The 20,787-nt window shown below is 43.1% G+C and overlaps 1 protein-coding gene across 2 annotated transcripts in view; it reads right to left on the bottom strand.

Annotated features, from left to right (window-relative positions):
• Positions 1-20,787, bottom strand: part of LOC131898010 (protein-tyrosine sulfotransferase 1-like) — a 32,046-nt gene that overhangs the window by 3,315 nt on the left and 7,944 nt on the right. Inside the window, exons 1-3 of one of the 2 annotated variants that reach the window (XM_059249046.1) lie at positions 20,532-20,653; positions 11,438-12,383; positions 489-687 (exon numbers count right to left, since the gene is read on the bottom strand). In XM_059249046.1, the coding sequence (XP_059105029.1) occupies positions 489-687; positions 11,438-12,282 (1,044 nt within the window). In that variant the 5' untranslated portion in view covers positions 12,283-12,383; positions 20,532-20,653. Of the gene's footprint in view, positions 1-488; positions 688-11,437; positions 12,384-20,531; positions 20,654-20,787 lie in introns of those variants that run through there. The other variant, XM_059249047.1, reaches the window with a different exon arrangement.

Here is a 20,787-nt window from a genome sequence, read left to right as displayed (position 1 = left end):
AGTCATCTCCCCAGCCCTTACTAGTAACTTTGAACACAGCGCTAGCATATCTAATCTTTCTTCTCATGTAGCTAACGTCTGGCCTTCAGGGGGGTCAAGAAATCACATCTCATCTAAACAAAGCCTTAAGAGTAAAGTGCTCCTCATACTTAAGGAAAGGAAAAAGAAAGCAGAAGTAAGGTCACTAACAATTCTGGTGTTTGTGCGAATTTGGGGTAATCAGCTATGGGAATAGATGTCAGCATGCAAACGGAAGTCAGAGGACAACATCCTACAAACTGAGCAGGGCACAGGGTTGAACTGTCTCCACAGCTCTTTGAAAGAAGGGTTTTGCTGACATTGCAGACTTCTGATGATAAAGCATTCAACAAGTTACAACAATGGTAATTTAAAATAATTTTCTGGTCATAAAAAGTAAGAAACAAAACAAGAAAAATCTACTCAAAACCAAATTCCATGTCCTTAGTTACTTTGGGAGTCTCACTTACCCTTCTGGTGTTTTCAAGGATCTTGGGGTCAGGTTTTCCATAGTTAGGGGGATTGGCATATGGGTCATATCCAAGTTTGGCAAGCATGGGTGCAATCACGGCCATGTCTTGTAAAACATCTGGGGGTATCTTCCCAACCCACTTTGATAGAGCCCCCACGTTGACAGGCTTGATGACTTGGTCTGTTGATCTTTCCACTCTGAAAACAACAACATGAACAATAACTTACTTCAAATCTAAACAAAACCAAAACATGGTGGCAGGCCCTATAATCTCAGCGCTCCAAAAGCAGAGGCAGGAGAATTAGGAGTTCCAGGATAATTCTGTGTACAAGAGCAAGTCAGAGGTCAGCCTGACTCCATGAGACTCTCATCTCAACAGTTAAACGATTGTAAATTCTCTTTGATAGCTTTAAATTCTTTAATTGTCTGAGCTGCTGAGATGGCTCAGAAGGTAAAAGTACTTAATAGAGGAAGATGGCTGACTCTCAAACTTGTCTTCTGACCCATACAGTGTGTTGATATACTGCCTCCCCCCACTCTGTCTCTCTCTGTGTATGTGTCCTCTGAGCCAAACAATGTGCCCATATTCACTCACTCACACACTCTCTCTAACACACACACACAGAGTCACACCACACACATGGCAAATAATTAAAATCATAATTGTCTGCATTATATTATAAAGCAATCATAAAAGGTTAGATGGATGTTGTCATGATTCATTAGAATAGATGGTATGGGAACTAGGTATGGTGGTATACACCTTTAATCCCAGCACTTGGAAGACAGAAACAGCTGGATTTCTTTGAGTTCAAAACCAGTTTGGTCTATATAGCGAGTTCAAAGTCAGCCAAGCCTAATTAGTGAGACCTGTCTCAAGAAAAAAGAATGGGCAGTATGGGCGGGTGAAGTGGTTTAGTCTTTCCACTTGCCAACAAGCCTATCAACCTGAGTTTGATCCCCAGGATCAAAGAGGAGAACTGACTCCCACTGGTTGTCCTGACATGAGTTCACACACACACACACACACACACACACACACACACACACACACTCTAAACATAATACAAATTTAAAAGAATGGACAGCAGAAGAGTGTCTCCTTCAGTTTTAGAAAGTAGCCAACATGTAGTCTTGATATATACTAGGGCTTTTGGTTATCATTCTGGCACTCTCCACCTCCCTGGAACCTTAAAACACAGCTTGACACACTGGTGTGCTTCAAAAACCCACATGAACCAGCCATCACCCCCATTAGCCTCTGCTCAGCACCCCCTGTGACAGCTGCTCCATCTCAAGAAATGGGATCAAACCGGGCAGCGGTGGCACATGCTTTATTCCCAGCACTCAGAAGGCAGAGCCAGGTGGATCTCTGTGAGTTCAAGGCCAGCCTGGGTCTACAGAGCGAGATCCAGGACAGGCACCAAAACTACACAGAGAAACCCTGTCTCGAAAAACCAAACCAACAAACCAACCAACCAACAACAACAACAACCAAAAAGAAATGGGATCAAGGCCAAAGCCCTGAATGTCTGTGTTGAGTAGCTAAACATCACAGCCAGACTGTCTGTCAAGCCGCAGCTGAATTACAGTATGCAGCAACTACTACCGGAACTCAAATCCTCCGTAGCACAGCATCAGTGCTGGAGTGGACATGCCAAGAGGAATGAACGAAAGTCAGTAACCGAAGCCAGATGATCACAGGGAAATACACAATGAAATGCCACCAGAAGCCATATTTTTAAAGACTAATATTAGAAAATGTTCAGGTTTTGTCTTTGGGAAAGATGGTTTTAAAATGCAGACAGGACAATGAGATAGCTGAGCCAAGAAAGGCACCAGCTGCCAAGCCTGATGACTTAGTTCCATCCCGGGAACCTACATGGTAGAAAACCAACTTGTACAACTGTCCTCTGAGTTCCACATACACACACCACGTCATGTGTACAGACAGACAGAAACACACAGACACACAAATACATGGAATTTTAATAATTCTAACAAACGTATTTTTCAATGTATATACAACAGAAATTCAGGTGGTATGGGACTGGAGACATGGCTCAGTAGCTAAGAGCACTTGCTGCTCTTAAAGTGGACCAGAGTTCAGATCCTAGCACCCACTTTGGGTGGCTCATGACTGCCTGTCACTCCAGCTCCAGATGATCCAACACCCTCTTCTGGCCTGGGTGGGCACCCACAGAGCACATGTGTGTACACAAAGACACACACATATGCACAGATAAAATCTTTTTTAAAATGTGCTATATTAGAGGCTGGATTGATGGCTCAGTAGTTAAGAGCACATGCTCTTGCAAAGGAGCAAGATTCAGCTCCCAGCACCCAAATGGCAGCTCACAACTATCTGTAACTCCACTTTCCGGGTGATGCCTTATTCTGACCTCCACAGGCACCAGGCATGCAGGTGACACACATACATGCAGACAAATCTCATACACATAAAACAAAATATGTAAATATGAAAATAAAAATGTGCTATACACAGATGATATATCTATAGCATAACTGCTTACACATGTGGGCAATGTGCACACAAAGAACCATGCACAATTGCTAACAAATAGAGCAGTGGGATATTAAAAAGTCATTAAAATTTTATAACTAATATATGAAAAAGCAATCAAAATTAGATTGTAAAAAGATACAAGATACAGCAAACTGATAAATCTAAACATGGAAGATCAACAGCTGCTAACATCATGGAAGAAAGAGAACCACACACTAATACTAACATTGCCAAATCAGACTGTGGGCCTTTAATATAGTTCATCATGTTGTAGTGACACCCCAAACCATAAAATTATTACTACTTCATAACTATAATTTTGCTACTGTTATGGCCCTTTTTCTAAAAAGATTTATTTATTTTTATGTATATGAGTGCTCTATCCGCATGTATGCCTGCACACCAGAAGAGGACATCAGATCTCATTACAGATGGTTGTGAGCCACCATGTGGTTGCTGGGAATTGAACTCAGGACCTCTGGAAGAGCAGCTGGTGCTCTTAAGCTCTGAGACATCTCTCTGGCCCGTTATGAATCTTAATGTAAATATCTGTGTTTCCTGGTGATGTCAGCAACTCCTGTGAAAGGATTGTTTGACTCCCAAGGGGTCAAGACCCACAGGTTGAGAAACACTTCTCTAGGAGCTCCAACAACCTTTCCTGGTTTTCACAGGCCTATGGAGGCATGACATGCACACACACATACAAACACATAAAAATAAAAATACCCAGCACTCAGGAAGTGTGAACTCTGTAAGTTTGAGGCTGGCTAGGTCTAGTTCCAGGTCAGCCAAGGCTACACTGTATGACCCTCTCAACAAATAAAATAAAAACTTAAATGTGTGGTAAAGAGGGGCTGGAGAGATGGCTCATCAGTTAAGAGCACTTCCTCCCTTTGCAGACTATCTGAGTTCAGTTCCCAGCACTCACACCAGGCAACTCACAACAGCCTGTATGCCCAGCTCCAGGGGATCCAATGCCCTATTCTGCCCTCCAAGAGGTACCAGCAAATCTTCCTGCCTCCTTGGAATCTTATTAGCGCTAAGAAGCCATCCTATTAAGTAAGTTAAAAGACAAGTTAAAGGTGTGTTTTGTGAGATGGTAATAAACACTGGATAAAAAGCAATAAAGCAGAGGGATGGATATTTGTAAAAAACTGGGTTGAAAGCCTGGCAGTGGTGGTACATGCCTTTAATCCCAGCACTCAGGAGGCAGAGCCAGGCGGATCTCTGTGAGTTCGAGGCCAGCCTGGTCTACAGAGCGAGATCCAGGACAGGCACCAAAACTACACAGAGAAACCCTGTCTCGAAAAACAAACAAACAAAAAGAAACTGGGCTGAAGGAATATGACATATCACATACACTCATCAAGACACAGACACATGGACATGTGATATACAGCCATAAAAAAACTTTAAAAAGAATTCATTTTTTTTAATGTATGGTAAAGAAAGGAATGGAGCACTTGGAAACTTGTAGACAAGGTAACATAAGACATGTCAAATTGCTACTGTTTTGTTTTTGAGGCAGGGACTTCTATTCTCATCAACGATTTTCTTCCTTTTCTTCACTAAACTCGCTAAGACGTGGTTTTCTTATTTTATATAGATTTTATTGTGCTTTGATTTCTGTCTGCTTGGTCCACTTGTCCTACAGTTCTCCACTCAAATGTCACCAGGCTTTTCCTGACGCTCCTTCAGCCCAGTTTCTCCAAAATATCCAGCTCTCAGCTTTATTGCTTGTTATCCAGTGTTTATTACCACCTCACAAAACACACCTTTAACTTGTCTTCTAACTTACTTAATAGGATGGTTTCTTAATGCTAATAAGATTCCAAGGAGGGAGGAAGATTTGCTTTGTATGTCTCGATAGCTGCTGTCACCATGGTGGAAAACACTCCCTAGCATATAATAGGGTGCGGGGGGGGGGGGGGGGAGTTACATTTAAGGTTTTCTCTTCTTCCTTCTTTAAGACAAAGAAATTTTAACCAAGAAGTCTTCTCAGAACCAATAATATAACCCAGTGTTTTTTTCTTCTTTAATTTACTGATGAAGTAAATTATGTTGATAGTTGCTAAAATAAAAGTTATTTGGTCATGATATCTTAACAGTCTTTGATACACAACTGAATTCTTCTTATAGCTATTGTTTATGGTTTAAGCATCTGATAGATATTATCTGAAGTTTCCTTCCTGTAATTTCTACTGAGAATTGTGATTAAATAAAAGTTTCATAAAATGACACTTTTTTAAAGATTAAAGAAAATAATTTTTTAAAGCCAGGTGGTGGTGGCACACCACTTTAAGTCTAGCACTTGGGAGGCAGAGGCAGGAGGATCTCTGAGTTTGAGGCTAGCCTGGTCTACAGAGCGAGTTCCAGGACAGCCAGGGCTACACAAAGAAACTCTATTTCAAAAAAAACAAAGAAAAAAATTTAATTATTATTTTTATATTATGTGTACGGATGTTTTCCTGCAAGTATGTCTGTGCATCACACGTGTGGTTGTGCACAGGAGTCAGAGGAGGGCACTGGATCCTCTGAAACTGACGTTTCAGGTGGTTGTTATCTGCCATGTAGGTGCTAGCGATGGAACCCAGGTCCTCCGGAAAAGGAGCAAGTTTTAACTGCTGAGCCATCTTTCCAAACCTATTTTTATTTTTAATTATGTGTATGTTTGTGTGTGTGCCTGTGAGTGCAGGTACCCATAGAGGTCAGAGGTGTCAGATCCTGTTTTAATCAGAGTTCTCGAGACGACCAGAACCAAGAAGGTGGGGGTAAGGGGTTTAAAACAGTAACAACAGCCAAATCACACCTGGAGAGCCACTGGTCTATTCCACAATGGAAGCGTGGAAACCCTGATTCTGCTATCTAAGGAGTCAGCAGCAACCAAAGGGCCAATTCACCAGCATCAGGAGGGAAGCCAAGCAAGCAATGGAGGCGCACGCCTTTAATCCCAGCACTCAGGAGGCAGAGCCAGGTGGATCTCTGTGAGTTCGAGGCCAGCCTGGTCTAGAGATCGAGTTCCAGGAAAGGTTCCAAAGCTACACAGAGAAACCCTGTCTCAAAAAACCAAAAAAAAAAAAAAAAAAAAAAAAAAAAAAAAAAAAGAAACGAAACAAAACAAAAAAAACCCACACTTTTTTTTTTTTTAAACCTGGGTTCCTACCAGAAGGCACTGACTACAGCGGGAGTGGGTCTTCCCACATCAATCAGAGTCAACAGGACAGTTCCTCAGGTGAGGCTCCCTACTCAGGTGGGTCTAACTTGTGGCAAGTTGACATTAAAACCAAATACAATACAATACATTCCTTGGAATTGGAATTACTTTGACATGGGTTCTGGGATTCAAACGGGTCCTCTGCAAAAGCATAATTCTCTATTAATTTCTGGGTCATTTTTTCCACCCTCTTCCCAGATTTTTGTTTGCTTTTGAGATATGGTCTGAAGTAGCCCAGTTGAGGTCTGTGCTGGGTAGTTTTGCATCAACTTGACACAAACTAAAATCATTTAAGAGGAGGGAAACTCAAACAAAATTGCCTCCATAAAATTGGCTGTGGGGCACCTTAATTATTGAATGATGGAGGAGGGTCCAGCCCATTGAGGGTGGTGCCATCCCTGGGCTAGTGGTCCTGGGTGCTATAAGAAAGCGGGCTGAGCAAGCCATAGGGAGCAAGTCAGTAAGCAGCATCCTCCACAGCTTCTGCATCAGCTCCTGCCTCCAGGTTCCTGCCCTGCTTCAGTTTCTGTCCTGACCTCCTTCAAAGATGCACAGTGACACGGGAATGTAAGCTGAAAACCCTTTTCTCCCCAACTTGCTTTTGGTCATGGTGTTTCATCACAGCAATAGAAACCCTGACTGAGACAGTCTCCAATTCTCCATAGATCAGACCCTAGCTAGCCTTCAACTCCTCATCCCCCTGTCTCTAGCTCCAGTGCTGGGACTACAGGTGTCAGCCACAATGCTTGCTTCTCTCTCCTCCCTCTCTCTCTCTCTCTCTCTCTCTCTCTCTCTCTCTCTCTCTCTCTCTCTCTCTCAAATGATTTATGTAACAGACTATTTGTTCTCTAATGGATGGAAATAATCTAGTTGTGATCACCTTATAAATGACATCTCTTCACCATCTTTAATTTCTTCGATGCTAATCAACCTGTTTAAGTTCAATATCCATCTTGTAAAATCAGTGATTGTCTCAAGAATAAAATTAATAAACATGCACTTTCATGACTGCTTTAAATACTTTATATCCGATTATTTCTCCTCATCTACTGAATAAAAGAAACTGGGGAAATCTGTTTCTATTCTTCAGAAACAATGAGCATTTCTCAGTTTACAATAACAGTTAACACAAGAGTAAGGAGAAAAAGGCCTCCCTTTAGTCTACTCTGCAGCTCCCCCACATGCTGGCCATGCCTCAGCCTTTATTCTTTTGTGTGGGGACAAAGCAGTTGTGCTGCAGTTCCTCCCTGGTTGTCTTATTTTCTCTGTGGAGCAACATCTTGGTGTGTGGCCAGCCAGCCCTGCATTCTTTGCAAACAGCAAATCTCATTTCATGTTTGGTTTTTTTTTTTTTTAATTTCCCAATGTGGTTGTAAAAACACTGCATCCCGTTTCTCAAATGTTCCCTCACTAACACATTCTGCTTGGGCCCTCCAGCATGAAGTAACAACCAGCTTGGTGAAAGGCTGCTTCCAATTATGCTGGACTTCCAATTAGTCCTGGACTTCAGGAGTAACACAGGGCCAAGTACTAAAACGCTAACTCAAATCCAGTATGTGAACTGTCTTGATTTGCTCTCTGTTGCTGTGATTAAACACCATGACCAAAAGTAACTTGGGGAGGAAAGGATGTATTTGGCTTACACATCCCAATCACAGTCCATCCTTGAAGGAAGTCAGGGCAGGAACCTGGAGGAGGCATGAACTGAAGCAGAGACCAGGGAAGGCCACTGTTTCCTGGACTGCTCTCTTCATGGCTTGTTCAGCTTGCTTTCTTACAGAACCAAGGATTGCTTGCACATGAGTGGTACTGCCCACAGTGTGTTGGACCCTCCCACAACAATTAGTAGTCCCACACACTTGCCTACAGGAAAACGAAAAGAAATGTTTCTCTTTATTTCTCAGAATTACTCATTTTATTTTGTGTTACTGTTTTGCCTGCATGTATGTGTGCACCACATGTGTTCAGTGCCTGTGGAAATCAGAAAGTATTAGATCCCTTGACCTGGAGTTGCACATGGTTATAAACCACTGTGTGGGTGCTGGGGACTGAATCCAGATGCTACAAGAGCAATAAATGCTCTTAACTGTTAAGTTATCTCTACAGAGCCCCTGGAGGAATTTTCTCAACTGAAGGTCCCTCTTCCCAAAATGACCCTGGCTTGTGTCAAGCTGACAAAAACAAAAACAAAAGAAAAGAAAAAGTCCCAACTAAGCACCACAGGAACCAACAGACTCATAATTAGATTTAGGTTGATGTTTTTGGCTTTTTTGTTTGTGTATTGTTTTGTTGTTGTTTGAGACAGGGTTTCTCTCTATGTAACCCTGTCCTGGAACTCACTATCTAGACAAGACAGGCCTTGAAAGCACAGAGATCTACCTGCTTCTGGCTTGTTTTTAATTAAAAAATAAATCATTTAGGACCTGGGACAAGGCACCATCCGTAAAGCGTTTGCTCTGCAAGTGTTGGTCCTCAGAACATATGCAAAATGCACATGCTTATAATCCTAGTGCTGGAGCAGTAGAGACAGGCAGAGATCCCTGGGGCTTAATCAGCGAATTCCAGACCAATGAGAGACGCTGTCTCAAAAAACAAGCTGGACAGCACTTGAGAGAAAACACCCAAGGTTGACTTCTGGCCTCCACCTGCACACATACACAATGTGTGGTCATTAGCATATAGGTGTACCCCACACGAATGAACACACACAGTTTGTCCTGGTTGTTGCTTAGTTTATAATTTTCTTCAGAATTGACTCTACAAAGTCTCTATCTCTTTTTTGTTATGTGGTACTGAAGTCTGTTTGTCAAGCTGGTGGTCAGCCAACAACCACACAGAGTTTCTTTTTTGTTTGTTTTGTTTTTTTTTTGTTTTTTGAGAGAGGGTTTCTCTGTGTAGCCCTGGCTGTCCTGGAACTCACTCTGTAGACCAGGTTGGCCTTGAATTCAGATCCACCTGCCTCTCCCTCATGAGTACTGTGCTTAAAGGCATGTGTCACCACTGCCCGGCTACAAAAGCTTCTTATATGCCTAAACCCACAAGAGCTCCATGTGTGTTTAGGGCACAGCATTCAGCCAGCTGGTTTATAAGTCTGCCTTTGCCTTTGTTTCCTGCTGCTGTGGAGCCTTGAGATCAGCCAGAAGGCTCCCCAGGCATGCACGCATGTCCAGGACCTTGGCCATCTGTGCTTGCAGAAGCATGTCAGAGTCCTTATATGTTTTCAGGGTTTCTGGTGTTTGTCCACATTGCTATCTACTGACTCAGGCAGCACGACCAAACCCCATAAATGTTTCTGGTGGTAATAGACCTCCACATTCTCAGCAGCTTCAGTGGTGAAACAGTTCTGGGTCAGAAGGAATAAAGAGACTTGGTTTGGTTTGGTTTGGTTTTTGGTTTTCGACACAGCCTTTCACTGTGTAGCTTTGGAGCCAGTCCTGGAACTCCCTCACAGACCAGGCTGGCCTGGAACTCACAAAGATCCACCTGCCTCTGCCTCCCCAGTGCTGGGACTAAAGGTGTATGCCACCTCCGCCCAGCTATAAAGAGACTTTTAAACTGGTTTTCCAGGGAACTACCACAAAAGAAAACCAGTACCAATAATCCAGGCTGTCCATTCAGTCCACCTGAATATCCACACCACAAATATCAACCTTCCCACTGAAATTCTGAAAAACTACAATAAACAAACAAACAAACAAACAAAAACAAACACACACATAAAAGAAAGACAGAGCACAGAGTTTGGGGTTTGCCCAGCTGGTGTTTGGTCTTGCTTTGGTCCAGTTTTTCCTCACTATGCTCCCTTCCTACATTTTGGAGCTATAATGTATATCCTGTGCTACTGTATGTTGGAGGTATGTGATCTGCTTTTTTATTTCAATTTTATAAGGGAATATATATGGATAAAAGTGGCATTAAGGGGGCTGGGCGGTGGTGGCGCACACCTTTAATCCCAGCACTCGGGAGGCAGAGCCAGGCGGATCTCTGTGAGTTCGAGGCCAAACTGGGCTACCAAGTGAGTTCCAGGAGAGGCGCAAAGCTACACAGAGAAACCCTGTCTCGAAAAACCAAAAAAAAAAAAAAAAAAAGTGACATTAAGTATAACCAATCTACTCTCCCAAATTTAACAGCAACTTCCATTTGCATAGCCTCCCTGTAGGAATAACACTCACTGATCAGGTTATCAGGGTCAGGACAGCTAGTTCAGGAGAATGAAAGCAGACACTGACATTTCATTAAATGCTAAAATCACTGATGTATGCATGTTGAATCTACAAGCTTCTTATATGAACTATGTGCCCAGAATTGGAGACTCTCCAGCCTTTCGTAAAAACACGATGTATGCTTTACATAACCAAAGCAGCAAGGGACATATACAATCCCTTGGGAAAATACAAGAGCTCAAGGGCAAGCTCTGGATCCTAACTCTGGCCTTACTCTTTCTGTGGCTTACCAATCTCTTTCCTGTAGGGTTTTCTAAACTCAGCTTAGTGATATGACTCAGGAAAGGGCTTGACCAGCATACATGAAACCCTGGATTCTATCCCCAGCACTGCATGAACACCAGAAGTTCAAAGTCATCCTCAGCTAACAAGTGAGTCTGAAGCTAGCCTAAGGAATATGAGAGCCTGTCTCAAAAAAAAAAAAAAAAAAAAAAGGAAAGAGAGACAGAAGGAAAGAGGGACAAGAAAAAATCTAAATGCTTTCAATTCACTAAGTGCTTACACACGAGGTAGATGTACTTCCTGATACAAGCTACAAAAAAAGACAATTATTCTTATTTGCAGAACTACCTGGGAATCAGAAGCCACTGAACGGGAATGATGGACACTGAAGCCTGAGGTCAGTGAAAAAGCTTTTCACTGCATTTAACTTGGGTTTGGAATGATCAAACACACACAAATCACTAGATATGATCAAAATGGAAGGACAGAAAATAAACTGGTAGCAAATGAACCAAAGAAACCTCACCAATGAAAAACAAACACAAACATACACTTGTGTATATCTTTTCTTTCTTGAGACAGGGTCTCTCTATGGCCATGACTGGTACGCAACACTTCCTAGACCTGGCTGGCCTCAAACTCACAGATGCTTGCCTCTGCCTCTCGAATGCTGGCCTGAGCCAATGTAAGTGGCATGCTTCCATACCTTTATCAGTTGAATATAGAGTTAAAAAAGAAGAAGAAACATTGTGTTTACTCACTTTGACAGAGACACTCCCCCAGCTTTCCCGATCATTTCTTCATGGTGCAAAACTGAATGGTTCCATGGAATATGCAGGAACTTTAAGAGTGTTCTCATCCACCGTTCAGGGTGTAAGACAAGCTGTTCATAGTGAACCAACATGCACTTTTTATAACCAACCTCCATACACTGGTTGTACATGGTTTCTATGGCCCGATTCCACTTGGTCAAACAGTCCCTGTAGCTGTTCAGGTCAAATCCAGCTATGGTAACTCTTTGAGAAATCATTGAATGTACTGTTGCCCGGCCATCTCGGACCATCAGGAGAAATTTGGCATTGGGAAATAACCTAGCAAGGTAAGTCAAGGATTTCAGGGCAAAAGGATCTTTGTTACATAAATAAGGTGCTGGCTCCCCGTGTTTAACAATGACCTCCAGAAGGAAGGCTTGCATGGCAGAATCCAGCACTTCATCAGTGACACCAGCCTCATCCAGGCGGATCTTCTCTTTACTAGACTGGGACCACATCTGCTTCAGGGCAAGGATTCGAGGGATGACCCTGGTTTCCTCTCCACAGCGGATGTCAGGATGTGCATCCAGCATAGCCCTCATGAGCGTGGTTCCACTCCGAGGCACACCTCCGATAAATATTAAAGGCATATCTTTGTGATAAGTGAGTGTTTTGTTGGATTTGATGTCCAGGCCAGTTCCCACAGTTGTCTTGGGGTTCCTCAGTCTAGCTGGCTGGCTACGTTCCTCTATTCGGTGATGGCACTCCATGGCATGCTGGCCCAGGTAAAACATTGTCACAGAACCAATCACCAGACACGCCAAAAGTAAGTTCTGCTTCAGCTTTCCCACCATCTTGATGTGGTTATCTTCTTATTAAACGTATAATTTGCTCAAAATGATTGTCAAGAAATGTTCAGGCCATGGAGATTCTATTTCAGAAAGATGGTCAGCATCTGGTAAGAAAAAAACAAAGATTACCATCACATTATGATGTTTACAAACCAGTCATCAATCATTTTAGACAGAAAGCGGCAGAAGCAATCTGGATGCTTTACTATCCTAAGAACATAAGATCTACAAATGTGGGCACAAACGAGGTGGTGAAGCACTGTGGTGCAGGCCTACAACCTGGCTACTCAGGAGGCTGAGGTAAGCAGACTGCATTAAGGCCAGCCTACAGTACAGAGTACGTTCGAGGCCAGTGTGGGCAACTTCATAAGATCTTGTCTCAAAAGAAAAGGATGCTGGGAATACAGCTAAATGGCAGAGTGCTTGCCTAGCATGAAGACCCAGGTCCAACCTCTAGAAGAGAGCCCCACCTCCTCCAACAAACAAATGCTTATAATCAGAAACAGCTTTTTTTGATTTCACAGATCTGAAGCTGTGCACCTGGCTCACAATAGAAAAACCAAAACTATTTTTAGCAGCAAATTTAGCAAACATTTAATTCATTCCGACATGTATTCAATGTTGGGAGTCCAATCTAATATTGATCACTTGTATTCAAATTGCTTCACACACACACACACACACACACACACACACACACACACACACACACACACCACTATCACTAGCTCCACATTCTATTAAAAAGACAAATTACCTAACTAGGAGTCCAGTGTGCCTAACTCATATATGCCTAACTGTCTTAGGGATTTCAATTTGTAGTCTCATAATCACTAAGCTAGTTTCTTAAAATCAATCTTTTAGCGCTTCCATCCTCCCCACCCTTGGTGTGTGTGTGTGTGTGTGTGTGTGTGTGTGTGTGTGTGTGTGTGTTCCCTAAACATACCCTACTGGCTCTATTTCACAGCAGGATGCTAACTAAAACAGAGAAATGACTGGATATACTAGAGAAAAAAATATATTCTAGGGCCTGGGGAGATGGCTCAACACTTGTTGCTCTTTCAGAGGACCTGGGTCCAATTCCCAGCATCCACATGGTGGCTAATATTCATCTGTACCTCCAGTTTCAGGGGATCTGATGCCCTCTCCCAGCTTCCATGGGTGCCAGGCACACATGTGATACATATACATACACATAGACAAAACACCCACACACATAAAATAAAAATAAAAAAATAAGTCTTAGAAAGAGAGGAGGAGGAGAGGAGAAGGAGGGGGAGAGGAGGGGGAGGGGGGAGGGGGAGAAGAAGGAGGAGGAGAATATATTCTGAGAGTCAGGACTTCAGCTCTGGCCTAGTGACAATGCAGTCAATTCCCCACCCCAACCAATTATAAAGCTTGATTAACAATTGGGCCTTTCAGTGTTCTGGAAATCGAAGGAATGAACAACCTAAGAACATTTACAACTAAACACTATACAAGCTGGTCAGAACAAGCCAGAGTCTGTAACTCCGCCATCTCCCAACTCAGGAGGTACCAAGGGCAGCAGGGCAGCGTAAACAGTTAGCACTGCCAGCTTTTGCTCGGAAGTGGATGGGAGCTTGCTAATTTGAGGGGGTGAACAAGATACATGCCCAAGAGCACTGTCAAGTTGAACGAGAAGGTGAGCAACTCTAGCAGGCTGAGGCTGCAGTACTAGCTGGGCAACTCAGGCACACAAGAGTCGGGAACAGAGAAGTTTGTATGGCTCAGATTTATAATCCCAATACTTAGAAATTGGAGGCAGGTAGAATGCTGGGAGTTTGGTGCTAGCCTGGGCTATATACTGACCTATATATAGGTCAGGATGGACTAGTGTGATACCTTGTCTGAAAAAAATTAAATAAGGAGAAGGGAAAGGGGAAAAAGGGGGAATGGGAAAGAGAAAAGAAGGGAATGCAAAGGAAACAAGTAATAGATGTCCAAACAGCCTGAACTTGACAGTTCCCCAGCTCAAGTCCAGATCTACTGGTGGAAGAGCTCAGGTGTCTAATCCAGGCACTATTCAAGTACCAGCTGACGTCTGGGTACTGAGCTAGGCAGACAGAGGCAACTCCTAGAAACCATGCTAAAAAAACAATTACAAGAGCACAGATACTTTACACAAATAGGGTTGGGGTACGTCTAAGCCATTCATAATAGTGTGTGTGTGTGTGTGTGTGTGTGTGTGTGTGTGTGTTTCTGAAACAGGGTTTCTCTGGGTAACAGCCTTGCTGCCCTGGAACTTCTCTATAGACCAGGCTGGCCTCAAACTCACAGAGATCCACCTGCCTCTGCCTCCCAAGTGCTAGGATTAAAGTCATGCGCCACCACCACCCAGCAGTATATATATAATAGCTTCCATTTAACGATCTAAAAAGTAACAACCACATACACATATACAGCATATCCATATGGGCAAGCTCACAGAGAGAGAACAGACTGCAGAATCAAGACTTTAACTGCCAACGGGCAATGTGGGACTTTCCACAGTAGATGAAAATTATCTGCCTCAACTGTTGTCAAAGTGGCACAACTATATAATCTAAGAAAATCACTGAATTATACTCTAACAATGGGTGACTATTATGACATACAAATCACACCTCAATACAGCCATTATCTAAAAATGAATACATAACTAAAATTGTATTAATAGTCTCAGTGAGCGATACCAACCGAGATCTGGTTTTTGTTTATTCATATATTAATTCATTTGATGTCGCTGAGCACATACTATTCTGTCAGGCATTGCACAGAACTTCAATCAAGAATCCTGAAGAATCGGTTGAGATTAAAAGATTGGCTTAATAAAAAAGACTACAAATGAAAAGCATTAATTAGGATAACTGGTAGCAATACAGCTCCAAAAAGTCTTAATACAAAATGGTATCCATTGTATGGAAGGCACACTTAAGATATTATCCTGGACTTCAATTTCAAAGGGAGCTTATGGGAAGAAAAGCAATAGCAAGAAGACCAAGAAACAGAAACCAGTGAGATCCAACCCCAGAACAGTCACACTCTGGGTTTTTTGTTTGTTTGTTTTGGGTTTTTTGTTTTGTTTTGTTTTTTTTTTTTTTTTTGCTTGTTTTCTGAGACAGGGTTTCCCTGTGTAGTTTTGGAGCCTATCCTAGAACTCACTCTGTAGCCCTGGCTGGCCTCGAACTCACAGAGATCTGCCTGCCTCTGGCTCTTGAGTGCTGGGATTAAAAAAAGGTGTGCGCCACCACCGCCGGGAGAACAGTCACACTGTGGTTGATGAAATTAGAACTGTATTATAAGGAGAAGGGGGACCAAATGACAACAGGTCCAAGGAAGACATAGCATGACATTTTTAAGCGTGCAGGAAATAATTCAGGAGGACATCAAATCAAAAGACTATAAGAGGGGGCTGGAGAGATGGCTCAGTAGTTAAGAGCACTGGTTGCTCTTCCAGAGGACCCGGGTCATTTCCCAGCACCCACATGGCAGCTGACACCTGTCTGTAACTCAAGTGCATCTGACACCCTCACACAGACACGCAGGTCAAACATCAACTCACATTAAAACAAAACAAAACAAAACCCAGAAAAAACCAAGAACCAAAGGGCCAAATAACCAGTTGACACTAGATGTCTTGACTCAATGCTTGTCCTTGAGTGTGTGTGTGTGAGATGTGAGAGTGTGCCTGTAGGTAGAGGTGAGATGTCAACCTTGGGTGTCATCCTCAGAAACACTACCCACTTCTTGAGACAGGGATTTCCACTGGCCTGGAATTCACCATTGATGTCATACTGGCAGGCTAGTGAGCCCTGAGGCTGGACCTGTCTCTACCTTTCCAGCACTGGGATTACAGGCATGCACCACCACACTCAGAGTGTTTCACACGGGTTCTGGGGGTCTAATTCACATCCTCGTGCTTGCTAGGCAAGTACATCACTAAAGCCATCCCTCAAACCAATCTTTCCTTTAAAGTGGCACTTGGGCTAAGACTTGAAGAATGCGTAGAAGTGAGGCAGTGTGAGGTGAAGGGCATGCCAAGCACCAGGGCCATGTTGAGAAGGCATTTCAGCGCTGTCAGGAAGAAAAGGCCAGTGTAGTTACAAGGTGGGGAGCAGGGGGCAAATGAAGAAGAAAGGGAACCAGGCAGGGGCTGGACTACAAACCTCACAGTGCAAGGAAGGGATGTGAAATTGTACAGCAGAGTTCAGTGTGACTGATTCTAACAAGGAGTCACTTATCAAACTTAGCATAATAAAACCTCATTCTAGCCAAAACAACCTCGACAAAGAATAAAGCTGAAGGACTCACACTTTGAAGTTTCAGACTACAAAGCTATTAGAATGACGCCAACTTAAAATGGCTAACACAAAGACGGACTGTCCAGAGCAATGAGTTTATTTGGAAATAGCAAGAGGCTGTGATCCAGGATTCATGTGCCATGACAGGGCATTCAAGGGGAAGCTTTTAAAGATGGAGGGCTGAGGAGATATTTCAATGGGCAAAATGCTTGCCTTGAAGGCACTAGAACCACTTTTCCACCCTCAGAATCCATGTTAAGGTAGGTGTGGGTGTGTGGGTGTGTGTGTGTGTAAACAGGTAAAAGCATCTGTTGTGCAAGCCTAATAACCTGAGTTCAATTCCTTGAACTCACAGTAGCAGAGAACTGACTCCCAATATTTTTTACCTCCATATACACTTGTTTATATTTGCACATGCACACACGCACACATAAATTTAAAAAGCAGTGCACATGCACACAGCATGTGTGTGCAATCTCAGCAAAGGGAGGTGGAGGCAGGCAGGACTCTGGCACCTGTCTAACCTGCTTGGCTAATAAAAAGTGCATGGCACCAGAAGAACAACATACCTGGAGGTAGTCACCTGGCATCTCAATACACATGCGCCCACATGTGCACTGGACTGACAAAAACTAGGGGAGTGTTTGCCTGAATGCATGAAGCCCTGGGACTCATCTCCAGTACCACATAAATCCAGCATGGTGGCACATGCCTGAGATCCCTGCACTTAGGAGGTGGAGGCAGGAAAACCAGCCCTGCCTACATGAGAGCATTTCAAGCAAACAAACAAAAAGGTCACTGTGTAGAAAAAAGGTCTTTTTTTTGTTTGTTTGTTTGTTTTTGTTTTTCAAGACAGGGTTTCTTTTATGAAACCCTGGGATTTAAGGCATGCATCACTGCATCACCACTATCTGGCTTGGTTCTTCTTTTTTAAAGATTATATTTATTATTAATTTTGTGTATGCCTGTGTGTGTATGTGTGTGTGTGTGTGTGTGCGCGCGTGCAAACGAGCACACACATGAGTGCACGTGCTGGAGGAGTCTAGATGAGGGTTGTAGAACGAATCTTACAGGTCTTACTAATAAAAACAACCCCTGGAGCCTGGGGTCAGCGCTAGAAGATCAGAGAAGTAGAACAAGCCACAGCCACCTCACCTCGCCAATTCCTCAGCTGATTCTGTTTCCTCAGACTGCAAGCCTCTGAGCCCTCACCTAGAATGAATCTCAGCTGAACTGTTGCTCAAAAGCATAAAAGCTTAACCAGGCCTAGTTCCTGGTTTTCACGCCTTATATATCTTTCTGCCATCACTTCCTGAGATTAAAAGCATGAATCATCATGCCTGGCTGTTTTCAGTGTGGCTTTGAACTCACAGAGATCCAGATGGATCTCTACCTTTGGAATGCTAGGATTAAAGGCCTGTGTGCCACCATTTTCTGGCCTCTGTTATTTAGTGGCTGTTCTGTTCTCTGACCCCAGATAAGTTTATTAGGGTGCACAATATTTTGGGGAACACAATATCACCACAGAGGGTGTTGGGTCCTCTGGAACTAGAGTTACAGGAAGTTGTGAGAGCTGCCTGACCTGGGTGTCAGAGCAGAATGCAAGTTATGCAAGAGCATAACTTCTGAGGCATCTCTCAAGCTCCTGCTTTTTCTTTTCAATGAAGGGAAATTTGAGGGAAAACACAACGCATTCCATGGAAAATAAGAAGGTGGATTTAAGTCAGAAGCCATGGCCCTAAATTTTCCAATCACTACATAATGTTTCTGATCAAACAGTACTTACAGGCATGAGTCCGGTGGTAATGAATGAAGTGAATGATAAATTTTACTGATATTGACAGAGAAATGATCCTGGGAAAAAAGCTGTCATGTCTATTTTACAAACTAATGAAATTTTCAAAATAATTGAAATCTGGGCAAAGGGCGTTCGACTCCATGAAACAGAGCAGAGCTGATTTTAGGGGCTTTAATAATGGTTGCTTTATCTTTGGATTATCACAGGAGTGGCTGTCTAACACGCTCCATTTGTTTTAGGTTTGTATAAGCATACTACAGGAGAGCACAGAAGTAAAACCAGCCAGAATTATTCTGAACAAGCAAGGCTTTTAATAAAAACCTACACTTCATATGTTCAATTACATTTAACTTGCTAACTTTTGACAACTGTCAGGATACAATAGGTGACAGATGACTCAACGTCTTTCAAAATTACCTTCAAAATCAGCATGGTGAAAGTCAACTGAAGGTGGGGATGTAGCTCAGTGGTAGTGTTTGTGCAGCATGCATGAGGCTTCTATCCCCATGAGGGGGGAAAAACCCACTCAGTTGTAAAACAAAAACAAATGACTAGCTACCTCACTAAAATAAGAAATAAAAAGTATATCTTACCAAAAATTAACAAGGTGAGCTGGTCATGGTATCGCATGCCTTTAATCTCAGCACTCAGAGGCAGAGACAAATGGATCTCTGGAGGCCAGCCTGGTCTACAGAGAAAGTTCCAGGACAGCCAGGGCTACAGAGAGAAACCCTGTCTCAAAAAATCAAAAAGAAAAAAAAAAATTAACAAGATGGTCATGTCTACTATCCCAGTACTGAGAGGGCTGAGGTAGGAAGACGAGGAATTCAAAGCCATACTTAGCTTCAAGGCCATTCTTAGCTACAAATGGAATTGGGGCCATCCTGAGTTAGAGACTCTAGCTCAGAAAAGAAAAGGTTAACAAGGCTAATGTCTGCAGTATCTTCTACCATTACCAGTTTTCTACTAAAACGTCTTAACTCCCAGTTCTGAACATACTGACGAGTGCTAACAGTTTCTCCAACATACTCAGACACAGATCTTCCTGATCCTACATGTGACTTCTGCACACCTAACAGGCCATCAACCCATAATTCAGTTAGGACAGAAGGATCCCTTGGGCATGTTGTCCAGACAAAAACCAAAAAAAATCCAACAAGGGGTCTTTGGCTTCTGCACATTTTCACTAACTCATGAAGCTTGACTTCCTCTTTGGATGTTTCTCAAACTGGAAGACCACAGGTCCATACTGCAGCCCTGCTATAAGGGGCCTCAGGGTCACTCCACTTCACAGATGAACAATCCGAGGCTCAGGCATTAGATTCTCCTCAGCACTTCTCCAGAGCCAACCAAATCTTCAAATGTCCTTTGGCATTTCATCTTACATATTGTATTTACTCCAAAAGATGTTCAATCCCTACAGCCCAAAGCCTTTGTCTACACCTCACCTCCACCACAGCAGGTGGAACAGACAGCCAGCTCTCACTGTCTACGGCATCTCCAGCAAGATTCCAAAAGAACCCGTTTGGTAGCACCTTTCTCTAGATAAGAGAAAGGGTCAAGCCTGAGGTCCCTACACCTTGATGTTCTTCCTTCCAAAGCCTTGGCTAATAGCCCTTTAAGAAAGCACACGGCTGGGGATATGGTTCAAAGGGTAAAACCCTTGCCAGGCAAGTGTGAGAACCAGAGTCTAGATCCACACAAAAAAGGTGGCCAGGCATGGTAGCTACCTGTGATCTTCCCACTTGGGAAACAGAGACAGGGGTTCCTTAGGGCAAGCTGGCCAGTTAAGACTAGTTCAATCAGTGAGGTCATGGTTCAGTGAGAGACCTTGCCTCAATAAAGTGCGAGAGACTGAGGAAGACACCATTGAGATTAGGCCTACACACACACACACACACACACACACACACACACACCCCAAAACAACAAACAAAAAAACAAACAAAAACCTGACATGGCAGGGACTGGAGAGATGCCTTAGTGGTTAAGTCTTGTATAATATTAAAGGACCAGCCTTCCCAGGGACTCAGAAGAGAAATGACAAACAACAGAACTATTTTTGGGAAATGAATCTAAGTACACCAAGCTCTTTGTCTGTCTACTTTATCCCTCTAGGATAAAAATCCTATCTACACAGCTTCAGTTCTTACCCATCTAGTTCTTCTGTTTTCTTTTTTCCTCTCTCTTTCCTCCTCTCAGTCTCCTTATTCTCTCAGTTCTCCCTAAGTCTCTCAGAAATCCAGTTACAAACCCAAGTAATAGCAATCCTCTCACAGAGCAAGGTCACCAGGCTTGAATTCTTACGGTGTCATAAAGGCAGGTAAGAACTTTCCTCAGGTAGTGACCACTAGGCTTTCTTTTACAACCAAAAAGGGGAGTGGTAAAGGAGGAGGCCAATAGAGAGCT

The sequence above is a fragment of the Peromyscus eremicus genome, chromosome 23 (assembly GCF_949786415.1).
Source record: "Peromyscus eremicus chromosome 23, PerEre_H2_v1, whole genome shotgun sequence".
In the NCBI taxonomy this organism is placed as follows: Eukaryota; Metazoa; Chordata; class Mammalia; order Rodentia; family Cricetidae; genus Peromyscus; species Peromyscus eremicus.
Note: the sequence above shows the minus strand (reverse complement) of the source record. Positions and strands in the feature narration are given on the sequence as shown.